General features: G+C 45.7%; 1 protein-coding gene and 1 non-coding gene across 2 annotated transcripts in view.

Annotated features, from left to right (window-relative positions):
- nad1 (NADH dehydrogenase subunit 1) lies at positions 1–109 on the forward strand (one part of a trans-spliced gene, as the record gives it; the window's edge cuts it). Coding sequence (YP_010438237.1) covers positions 1–109 — 109 coding nt within the window.
- Positions 110–11,273: 11,164 nt separating this feature from the next.
- trnC-GCA lies at positions 11,274–11,344 on the forward strand. Its single transcript has one exon. It is a non-coding gene; the product is annotated as a tRNA-Cys (tRNA).
- Positions 11,345–12,500: the final 1,156 nt, after the last annotated feature.

The raw sequence follows: 12,500 nt of genomic DNA on the forward strand, positions 1-12,500 counted from the left end.
TGTATTGGTTATGTTCTTCATTTCTCGTCTAGCAGAAACTAATCGAGCTCCGTTTGATCTCCCAGAAGCGGAAGCTGAATCAGTTGCAGGCTATAATGTAGAATATGCGCGGGATGCGATCCTTAATAGTCCACTGTTGGCGGAAGCCAATGTCCCGGGGTCCCGGGGACTCATTCTGACTGAAACAAGGGGTGGGTCTTTACCAACTTCAAATTTTTTTTAGGGAAGCCAAAAAACGCGAGCGCCCCTACGCGAGCCTTATTGAAAAGGCCCCTAACTATAGAACAAAGCAAGGGATTGAGCTGCGCGAAAGCCGTTGCGTGTTAGCGCATCTCTTGCTCGTTAGCGCTTTACTAATAACATAGAAAAGGCTTTTCTTGCTTGTTTAGTAAAGTCACGCTTTTTTTTTGATAGGAGTAGGTGCTTTCTGGGGCAGGGTACTCTTCATTCTTCATTTGAAACTAATGAATGTCGGGTCGGGGGTTTCTGCCTTGTTATCAAAAAGGGAGTTGGGTAAAGCAAACTCCCTCCTTGGACGAGCACGGGGCTTAGTCAAGTAGAACCGGGTTGCGTTGCTTGATGCTCCGATCGAAAACAAATCAGTGGGGCCATGCCGGTACGACTGAATATACGTTAGAAAGGCCAATCCCTTCCCTACGACACCAAAAAAAACCGGGCCGAACTTCTGCCCGCCCGCTTCCATAAAACAATATCGTGGCAACGTAGACCTAAGTGGTCATATTGGATCCTTGGGAACCATCACAAGTACGGCCGGCCTATATTTAAACGAGAATGCCGTGTCGTCCAGCGGAGCCTAGAAGAAGGTGACTCGCGCAGACAGCTGACTCCTTTTCAATAGAAAGGAATAGCCAAACCAACCCAGCTGGCTGGTCAATCTCAGAAATCTTATCGGCCGGCAAACCGGAGACGGACGACCACGGTCCCGACCTTACCAGCACCGGAGGTATACTAATCAACGAACCCCCGAAACCTACTTTCTTTTCTGACAAAATCAACCAAGCCTAACCGGTCACGACATGTTGTTGATATTGATTGAGTTTGGGGGACTTTCGCTGACTGAATCCATCCATAAACCCAGACCCCGGCAACCTTCGTAACCAAAGCGTCACGACAACATCCAAAGGTGACCCTTGGATGGGGGCAAGGAGGAGCGCGTAGGAATGCCGACCACTACATAAGCCACTAGTGGCTGAGAGAAAGCGAGCAGCACCTTGTATAGGTTGTGCGGAGCTTGAAGAAGCGAGCCCCTTTCAGAGAAAGCCATTGCTAGCTAGCCTAGCTAGCTAGCGTTTTTCAGCTGGCTGTTATGTTAGTTGTAGCGCGCCTTCCCTCCTTCTCTCATTTCGGAAAGATTTTTCAGTATTTTTTTATGATGACCTGGTCGAGAGAGTACGATACATTGGTGTAAAAGATTTAGTGGGATCTGTGATCTTGATTTGGCAGCAGTTCAAAAACATTATCCATCTGAGGTTGAAAACCAAGGATTTAAAGGCCCGGTTGATCAGTGAATGAAGAAGGCTCATGCCCGCCCCTCTCTTGCATTTGGGGTTTCCAGAGGCAAGCAAAAGACTAAAAGGAAGGGATGAAGGAACCTTCTTGGATACCTGCTTTAATAGTTCTAAAAGATCAGTCGTCTCTCAAAAGATTGATTCTTGGATAGCTTGTTCTGGACTTCCCTATAGGTTCTGCAGAGGCAGGGGAAGGGCGGGTTCAAAGCCCTTCATTATTATTAGTAAGATGGGGCGCCCCCAGAGGCATTAAAAAATCTTTCTTTCATGGTAAACCCGGAAAGGCCCTACTTATGATGGGGGGGAGTCGAGGTGTCCGTGGTAGGCGATGAATGGAGCAGTCGATCAAGGGGATTAAATGCTTAGTCTTCTATCCCTTCCCCGGTTGGTCGATAATTCCTCAACTATTGGGTAAACATAGATCCTAGAGAGCGAGTTTAAGCAGCATTACTAGAAGAGGGAGTTGATGAGGTTTTTAGACTCAAGGCTTCCGTATCTGTTCTGATTTATCAAAAGAAAAGGTTTTCAGATATCCGTTAAAAGCCCAGGTTTTAAAATATCTGGCCCGGAACTTTAGGACGGAAAAGAAGGTCAAAACGGACCTATTGATTGACCATAGATGCGAACCTTAGCCAGTACCAGCGACTAGTCTTCGGGCTACGAGGTATATAGGGCGAGAGCCCGCTAAGGAACCCAGTAAATTGCACTACACTCAGTACGCACTTATTTCCGGGACCGCTTGATTCAGCATACAGCAGTGCAACATCGGACGTTAATCAGGAAGCATACAGCAGCAAGCACACATCTTTGCGGTCTTTCTAAACCTTATTATATTAAGCCGGTGTCAGCCTTTAGGCTTGACTAATATAATATCAAGTAAAGGGGCATGTATCCACTTTTTTGTAAAGAAAGAGGGCTACTCCACGAGCCGCTACTAAAAATCGAAAAGGTTCACAGCGAGTTCAGTCTATAGTGGGGGAACGTTTCCGCCGGAGGGTTTTGTCTCCATGGAACGAGTATTCACTACCGCTTACAGCACCTTCATTCACTCGTCTTACTACTTCGGAACTGTTTAGCGGACACGTGGAGTCGAACGTCTCTCTACAATATAGCGTAGGTAGACTGATTATTATAGGTGACTGTCTCTACTGGTTTAGAGGCAGTTCTGTTGCTACCAACTTCTTTGTTTGTAGTCTAGTGATCCACATGTTCTAGTGGATCTAAAGTAGGTTTGTGTTCAGCAACTGAAAGAGGTGAGGTTCTGCTTTCTTACCCGGGAATATTGACAAGGGGGAAGCCCCGAAAGGCATACGAGTGCGCCTCTCGTAGACGAATACCGACTCAGTCCGCTCCTACTGCGCGGAAGTCTCAGCCGGTCGGTGTCGGGTCGGCCCCTAGGGAACTATTCGCCTTGGGAGTGGTTCGGCCATCAAGCTACTTTGTGAGGTAGGGGACCAGACTGGTGACTGCTGCAGTTGTTGTCTGCAGGGTATGTGACACCTCACAAGTTAAGTAGTGCTGAGCCAGGGGATCCTCCTTTGGATCGTTACAACGCTCGTTGAACGGTTCAAGTAGAAGTGAATAGGTAAGAAGTGGAAACCCTCCATATCAATCCATCTCCATAGGATACAAGCAAAAGAAAGGAATCCCAAAATCCCGCGGAAAAGAATTCACTCCGGGGGGGTATTCAAAAAGGGGAGCCGCGGGTTCTTGCTTTAGTTTCTTTCTTGCGCACTCAACCATCCCCTGGTCAAGCTCTGGACGAAGCTCGCGCTCGGCCCCTCGGTGGAAGCTATTGGGACAGCGGCTTTGATAGCGCTTTCTCAATGAGATATATCATATCGCGGTAGAGCCCCTAGGGAACTATTCGCCTTGGGAGTGGTCGGACGAGTGACTTAGTCCGAACAAAAGACTTCTTCATTTTTAGGACACATGGCTTTGAACCCACATTTTTGTTTTTGATCTGAGCTTTGAACCCATCTTAAACAGCACTCATGCCTAAACAGCTGAAAATGCTTAGTCACCATCTAATAATAAGATACATTGCAAAATCTACTTTACACATCAGAAAGAAGAGCCGATAAACGATAGACCAAACATTACAAAGCTAATAACTCTTTTAATCAATATTAAAAGAGCAAAAAAATACAACGTACTAAACAAAGTTAAACATAGAAGATTAACTACTTAAAGTACCCTAGAAGGCTAGAACCCTCCCTAAACCCCATTTATCCCCTAAACTTAGATTAGTCTTCCTTCCATATCCACATTACTTAGATTACACAACACTAAACATACCATCCCCAAATGCACTTATACTAGAACAAGGCTACAAGTTCCATCCCTTCCTACACCAAATTGCCCATGTGCTGTCATTGCTGCTGTCATTGCCCACAAAGCTTCACTTCACATAATGTGGCACCCATTTTTATTTTCATCACTGAACAACGTGAAGGAATCCGACGGCGGTGGTGAATAATACGGTGGTAATATGGTCAAACCCAATGAAGGTGGCGGTGCACCGGCTAAAAGAAGATTGAAGGAATAGAAGAAATAGTGTAAGAAGGGGACAAGGAATGCGCTGTGAGGGGAAATAAACAGGAAAGACCAGATCAACCAAACGCATGGTAGCCAAGTTTGACACATATGGATGCCCAGACTAGGACAAAAATACGTAGGAGCCGTAAGGCGTTAGCAAGTAATCCCTTCTTGCATTCCGCCCTTATGAAAAAGGAATTGATAGACCCTAGCTAGCAAGAGCAGAAGCAAGGTAGTGCTAACTCTGCATCGATTCCCCCTCGATCAAACGATTGCCTTTTTCTTTCTTTTGATCTCATTGCCAATCTCGATTCAATGGGGGAATAAAGAGTCCTTGGCCTTACTTTAGAATGAGAATGCGGCGGAGCTTACCTTCGATGATCACCAACCATATCATAGATCTTCCACATGATACCAAACTTCGCAAGAAGCGGGTCTTTGTCGGTAATGCGGACATCATACGATACTACCGGAGCATCAAGTAGTTGATCGATGGTTGTGACAACGCCACTGGTAGCATGATCGGTATGAAGTAACTGCTTTTAGGAGGTCACGAAGTGTGCTCGACTCTGAAAAAACGTATTATAGATAGTAAGTCAAGTTATATATAGTTGAAGAAGGCGCTTGATGAGCCCCTGCTCTTATAGTGAGTGAATGCGGGCAGAAGGGAAGCTGTTCTTCCTTGTCTCTAGTTTTGGCTGTCTGTTACGGTACCTTAGACTTTATAGAGTAGGTTTTCTGCCCTTCCTTAAGTCCGACATCTTTTCTTTTTGTCCGACATCCTGAATTAAAAGGGGCAGATGTCACTTACAATCAAATAGACAATCGAAGGTTCTGAAAGAAAGAAATAACATGATTGACGAGTGGAAATTCTTTTTTGAAGAGTGATCCGCTTCCCCCTTAAACAAACCTTTTAGGTTTGAGGCCATGTGGTTGAACCACACCAAAGAAACTTGGTCCACTAGGTTCCTATCTCTCAAAAAGTTTCTGAATTTGCTACTGCTGCTCAGAAGCGGAATGTTGATGTGTTTGGGAATTAGAAGGAAAAAGAGGAGGAGGGTATTGAAAAAGATTTTATGTAGGAGATGTGTTCCCTTCCTTGTCAATTTGGAGCATGAACTGACTAAGGAATATAATGAGGTTATTGCCCAAGAGGTTCTGCAAGAACGTTGGCTCCAGAAATCCGGGAATACCTGGCTCAAAGAAGGCTACGAAGTAGAGGGCCTTAATGATGATGAGGGAAATTGGAAGACTGATAAAAGTGATTCGCGGGCTACTGCTCTTTCTTATTTGAAAGGTCTTTTTAGTAAGAAGTGGACTGTGGGAGTTTTCATACCAATTTTTAATCTCTTTCCTAGAGTGGATGCTGAGGAGCTTGAAGGATTAAATGCGGATGTCACCCCTCTAAGTGAAGTCTCTTTTCCATTGGCAGTCTAAAGGGCGCCGGGGCCTGATGGGATGCCTGCCGAGCTCTTTCAACAGATGTGGGACTCATGTCATGAGGATATTTGTGATATGGTGAATAATTGCTGCTTCCTTACTGCCCCCTTTCCAGCTGGAATCAATGATACTTACATTGATACCTAAAGTTCAAAGCCCCATTTCTATGAAAGAACCTAGACCAATCCGTTCTTTCAGAACCTTGTACAAGATTGTGTCTAAAATGATTATGAGAAGATTGAGACCCCTGCTGACTAAATTGGTGTCTCCTACACAGGCGAGCTTTGTGCCTGGGCGCCATATCGCTGATAATATAGTTGTGGCTCAAGAGATTCCGAAAAAATTTAGGGTTTCTAAAGCTTTACTTTCAGAATCTTACCTTTTTGTTCTTTGTATGGGGATGGAAGCCTGTTAAGCTATCTAAAGATGGCCCCTGTGTGTCTCATCTGTGCAGATGACTTAATCCTCTTTTCTGGAGCTTCTATGGATCAAGCCGATGCTATGAGGGATTGTCTTGATTCTTTTTGCCTGTCAGGAGGTTAGTTATGACAAATCTAGGCTCTTTTGCTCCCCAAATGTTGATGAAGACCTGGCTTCAAGTCTTTCTATTATTTGTGGCTCTCCTCTTACTACGAATCTTGGCAAGTACCTTTCCCCACTTCCTCACTTCTTCGCTGCCCACTTCACTGCGTTCAGTGCCTCTGGTCGAGCTCTAAGTCCAATAATTTATTTGTCAGTTGGGCCTCACAGGGCTCCGTGGGCCGTTCCTTTGGGCCGCTATCTATCTCTTATCCAAGTTTCTCATGCGTGGGTCCCGCCACAACACTTTCCAAGTGTGTCGTGACGTTCGTCGTTCAATCGCGAAAAATGGACCCCTTTGACGGTGTGGGACCATAATTCGCAGGTGACTTCTGAGCAGTGGAAGTTACCATTATGTCCCTAGATTATGCTAAAGGGGCTTTGGCCTACGGCCAGCCTTGCAAGTAATGCGCAGTGCACATGTGCAGAGAACAAGACATATATTATCTAAGCTCATGCTCAAGCTCTTAATTTACCTGTAATTAGTGCCATTATCAAAGAAAAGAAGTCTATTTTACCCGGGCAGTCGTTCTTTCAGAACCTTCTCGAGAAAAACCTCTATTTCTTCCGTTAAAGTGTTGTTACTTGTTTGCTGTCCAAAAGTGGTATAAGAGGCCTGGGGCTCATTCATTCACTGCAAGGCAGGCAGAAGAGGGGTTTTCTTGTTTCACTGCGAAGAAAGAGATAGAGAATTCGTGCCGGAAAAGGATAAGGGAATTAGGACTCCTTTACTACGTTTTATTCTTGTCTTGGCCTACTATACATAATAATGACATATATAGGGTTATGTATTTCATGCTATTGTCGTTGATACGCTTTCTTTCAGAACCTCGGCCTTATTTGATTAATCTGAAAAGTGGTATTCAGTCTCAGCCCTTGATTAATCTGAACTAGTATTCGACTTCGGCGCCTCGCTCCGTGCCTCACTACTCAAGGACAAAGCAGCAGCAGGAAAGATGGATATGGATCAACATAGGCTAAGTAACATACATATAAAGAAAGGCTGCTCCGACCAATCCTTCTAAACCGACACGACAGGAAGAACCGTTAAGGTAGAAGCTCACTTTCAGTGCCTCACTTCTTCTACTTTGTGCCATCCTTTAAATCAAGAGTATTTGTTTTCTTTCCTATCCGGGAATTAACTTTTGTCAAAAAAGAAGGGGCCGCACAGGCTCCGAAGGAGTGAAGAACAACCAAGCTTAGCAGTAAGGAAAGTCCCATCCGCATAATACTTTGCTTGAACACGACACTCTTTCCTCATTGTTAAAACAATTGGACCATGATCTGAATCTAAAATAGGGAAATTTTCTAGGCTAGCTTCAGGAAACTGCAACAACCAGGAATCATTTACAACAGTTCTATCTAATCTCTCAAAGATCAAGTCCTTTCCTGTCTATTTGACCAAGTAAAAGGAACTCCATCAGCAGGCATTGACAAAAGATTACCACTGTTTAGAAAAGCTATAAAGTCCAGAGTTTGCTTTTTAATCTGTCTAACTCCATGCCCCATATTTGCTAGTGCATCAGCCACTGCATTGGCTTCCCTGAAAACATGCTTAAAGGAAATCTTTGGCCATACTGTGGTTTGAATCAGTGTCCTAGCTCTCCAAGGGGTTTCAAATCACATTAGTCATTCCATTCCTTCCGGATAACCTAAAACATGTGGGCCTACCTAAGAAAGAATAGAAAGGGTACTTTCAGATTAAAAAAAAAAGGGTTATATTACGATGTATACGATGAGATAAGAAGAATAAAACCGGCTCTTCTCTTGAGCCTATTTTGTTTGATTGATCTTGCCGCTTAGAACTGGTAGGTGGGTCTGTCTTTCTCTGGATCCCGCTGCGCTGAAAGACATGAGACATAGATAAAAAATCGTTTAGATCCGGACCGGGCTCTCGAAAGCTCATGTGACCAGAGGTGGGAAGATATGGGCTGGAAAAGCATGTTAATAATCACCGCAGGCCCTTATGCCCCGAGTTCTCAGCTTATCCCCAGAAGTGGAACTAACTGGAGGGTCGGTATGCGAAGAGAGGTCTCCCTTGTAACAGGAGTGAAGAATGACCCGGCCCGGCCACAAGAAGACAGGCAGAGTGGCGGGGCAATGGTACCAGACGTTAAGGAGAGAGAAGTGAGTTGGTCTCGGCCCAGGCGAGTCTCGTGTGTGATAGTCTGACCCGGATTAAGGATATAGTTCCCTTCCTGGTCTGGGTTAGGGTTCCAAACCTGCCATATCCCTTAAAGCCCCGGAGCTCGAGGTCTACTTCTACCTAGATACATACAGCTTGCCTTACCACCATTTCAGAGCCAAGCCTCCCTTTCTGATAGAGGGGGGTGAGAAAGATCTTTTTTTTCGGATCGCCTAATTCAATAGCTCAAAAATAGGTGGAGTTCGCCCTTTGAAGCACATAGTTAAGTGTTGCAACAGGGGGGTTGTTCAGCGAACGGGAAGCAAACAAAGTCTCCATACCAACATCGAAGGCTTCGCAGCTATCCAGAAGAGAGCCTTTCTCTATAGGTGTGCTAACGCTTTACTAATATAATATCAAGTAAGGGCTCCTCTTCTGTTCTACGAATCTAACTAATCTATACTACTACTAACTATAGTCAGACTGGGTCTTCTAGAGGGAACTAGCATAGTATGGTTTATATATTTTGTGCTACTAGAACCATAAGCCGCACTATACTTGCGTGAACCTCCTAAACGAAGTACGCTTTGGTGAGCGAGAAGCAGCCGGGTATAGGAGAGGGGGCGGTTGGCTTAGTAAAGATAGTCAATAGTTCAACTTGGTGGATAGTTCGCTCGGCTCGCAGCGGACTTGTTCTAGTGGAAAGAGATTTCTCTCTGGGAAAAACACATAAGATTCGTTCGTTAGAGCTTCATCACTGAATAATGGTGGCTTGACTTTTTGGAGAACTTCTTCGCGTGGGCGGCGTACGTACAAGGTAGTTTACTTGCTTTCTTGTTAGAGGGGGGGGTGTTAGAAATAAGCCACCGCCCGACGACGGTTTACAACACAGAGCGACCCGGGACATCGAGCGAAGAGCTCCAATGCGCGTATTCGGAGCTACGCGGATGCCGTAGTCGCAGAAGCCGGATCAACATCATGACAACGGCATTCTGGAAACTGTTAGGCCAGCCACAATTGGTCTAATGTCTGGGTGCGTATGGCGGTACACTGAGAGCACCTTTCAAGTCGGCTGACAAAGAAAGAAAAAAGGGTTTCGTCGTCTTTTTCCCGCTTTCACCTGCGATTGCGAAGGGATTTGAGGCCGGTTTTCAATTCGCCTCTCTCTCTCCGGCGAGGTTTGACTTCGCGTGGTGGGAAGGCCTTCGCTATTCGCATCTTCCCGTCCAGCAAAGAAAGTGAAGGGGAGCGGACAGCAAGTTGGAGGACGCTGCGGAACCGCGTAATTGATCCATCTGCGCTATTCCCTAATTGAAGCAAGTTAGAAAGCCTTCAGAGCCTCAGCCCCTACCATTTTTTTCATAAAATGAAAGCTGACTAGCAATCGCTCGTTTTTCTTATTAGCATGGGATTGGATGTTAATAATGAAAGACAGAACATCTATTAGAAGGGGGAATTCCTATCGATTTCCGATGGATAACAATCCATCTTTCTCGCTCTCGCTCTTTCTCCCAATCAATCGCGAGGGTTCCGGGCATGAGAACGCAAGTTCCGGAATCGAACAAAACGTCCGAGGACGAAAGAAAAAATGCTCCGCGGGGAACTCGTTTCATGTCGGCGTATTCGTGCCGGTTAGACGTCGGCCATGAAATCCATCACTATACCGAGCAGATCGCGGGCATTCACATCTCGGTCAAACGGAACTATGCGCGGTTCTCTCGTGAATCGCCTTCAGCAAGGTATGGCATTCAGGGTCTGAACCCGGGGAGAAATCTTTCTTCATAGATACAAGACATTCGTTGCTGATCTAAAAAAGATCTTATCCTGTGGGCGTTAGCGGACGTTTTTCATTCTCCAACCGGTCCTTAGTAGCGTTTCCAAAGTCAACCTAACCGGTTACCTTTGTGGAAACGCGCTAAAACAGGCCTATAGGTTCGCCTTTCTAATAGAAGAAGAGTAGATAATTAGATATAATATATATAATTAGCCAGATCATCTGAAGCATGAACAGAATCACCTTTGTTCCGAAGGCCTAGCGAGTTAAGCGAGTTCCTTTTTTTTTTTCAAAGGCGGTCTTTTGGACCGATGACTCGCTTGTTCAGTACTGCTAAAACTATACAAGGAGTATGCCGTCCCCTCGGGACTACCAGTAGTTTTGGTTGTTGAATCTCGTGCAAGTTAGGTTGTGGTTGTATTGGCTGCAAGCGGAACGTAGGCGCTTTAGGTGTGTGTTGACCATGCGCTCTCGCGTCATGTAATGTCGTATGTATGATAGAGGTGGTGTGGTGATTGATCTCAATGCTAATGGTTATCCCCAAGGTTCAACGAATGAATGGGGCTATGATTGTACCCGGATAGAGATGACGGTCTTCCTCTGATGTCTCCAAGCCGGCCATAATAGAATAGATAGGCGAAGCAGCCAATAGCAGTCTGTTCTCGCCTATCGATAGATAGTAGGGTGCTTCCAAGCTCAAACCATTTGAAACTGAATTGCTACTTTATTCTTGTTATTGATAGAGTGGTATTCTCCGCCCCTGTCAAATAAAGTAGAGGGAGAGAACAGGAAGAGAGAAGGAAAAAGAGCACACAAAGATTTACAAGTCTAATGGGAGAAGAATGGCTGACACGTTGACTGCCTTCGAGACTATAAAAAAAAACCCAAGCGGTCTAACCCCCGGGGCGGACCCCAACCGAAAGGCGCTAGACGGACTAACGGCAAGCGAGATAAAGAAAGCAGCTGGCCCTATGGAACGGAACAGGTTGCTTATTTACTTTTAGTAAGACCACTTTGGTAAGCAAAATTCGATTATATAGGCATGGTTGCTTACAAGACAAAAGATCTGTTCTTTGCTTGAACATATAGAGGAAACAACCTTCTACCTGGCCTCTGTACCAGTAGTGGAGTGGCTTGCTACTTTCAATCAGAAAAGGAAAATTGAGCAAGGCAAGGGAGAAAGAAGTTGTCCCCTCTTCTCTGGTAACCCGCCACCACATATGTAGAAAAAGAGGGAGCAGGGAAGGAGGAACAACCGTTTGACTTTGGCACATGAGGTGGCGGGTTTGGCTAGGTAACATAATGGAAATGTATCGGACTGCAAATCCTGGAATGACGGTTCGACCCCGTCCTTGGCCTCGGGGAGTGGCGAGCAGCACGGAACTTTAATTAATCAAATGGCATAACATAAGGGGGCTTTCCTTTGTTAGAAATCCACAGACAACATTCTGGAACTTCCAAACCAAAGAAATGCAACATGAGAAGGAGCTTTTTACGCTTCAATAGAATGAATTCGGTAAGGGTAGAATACGCCTTATGGTCGATCGAAGGTGAAGGTCCTGTGCCACTTGAACTCAAATCTATCTTATCTTCAATCCGTCTTTGTCTAGCCAGCTCATAACAAAATGTTAGACCAATCTCAGGGCTGACACAACCGAATTGGTTGAGGAAAAGGAAACCCCAGCGACCAATCACTCCCGCCCCAAAAAGCGGAGACCGAAGAGCCGCCAGGTTGTCGAGGACACGTCTGAAGAGGAGGCGGGCGCCCTCTAAGTTTACCACCCTACCCGCTAATGGACTACGGGGGGGCAGGCGAACGGGAACCGACCGAGAACCCGAACCGCTTGACTGACTGACCCCTTCATACTCGATTCATTAGGGTCGGGGATGGATGGAACCAATCAGAAGTGCAAATCGCGCAAGCGAAGCCGGGAAACAGACCGCACCGCAACGACCAGGACTCGTGTCGGAGGAGTTTTGAGCGTGAGCTACCACTCACGCAGCGGCAAGGACCCGCAACTCTCGAGGGGGCCACCAACCGCCCGAATAACTCCTTTACTCAATGGATAGCGCTTATCCTCTTTCAATCAACAAAATGAGAAATGGGGGAGAAAGAAAAGAAAGAGAGAAAGAGAGAAAGAGGTCTTTATTGAATAGGCTTTGCACCTGAAATAGGACTAATGAAGATCCAGAAGAATGGGTCTGGGCTTTCGAAAAGATGAAGATGCAAAGGGTAAAGAAAAAAAGTCTTTTGAACAACCAACCTGACATAAGGATTCTAGCTCGCCCACTTAGAGCAGATGGAGATTCTCGGACGGGGAAAAGCGGCACTCGAAATCTATTAAACAACACCAAGAACAAAGCCATACCATGCCCTCGGGAGAAACTAGTGATGATTGCCATGAATGCTGCCCTCGAGGATGTGTACAAGAGGGTCTTTGCCGATTCCTATCAACATGGTGCACCTCTCAAGGGTGAGACTTTGACCGAATGAATAGGGATCAATTGATAGACA

This window comes from Pyrus communis, mitochondrion (genome assembly GCF_041283825.1).
Source record: "Pyrus communis mitochondrion, complete genome".
Lineage (NCBI taxonomy): Eukaryota > Viridiplantae > Streptophyta > Magnoliopsida > Rosales > Rosaceae > Pyrus > Pyrus communis.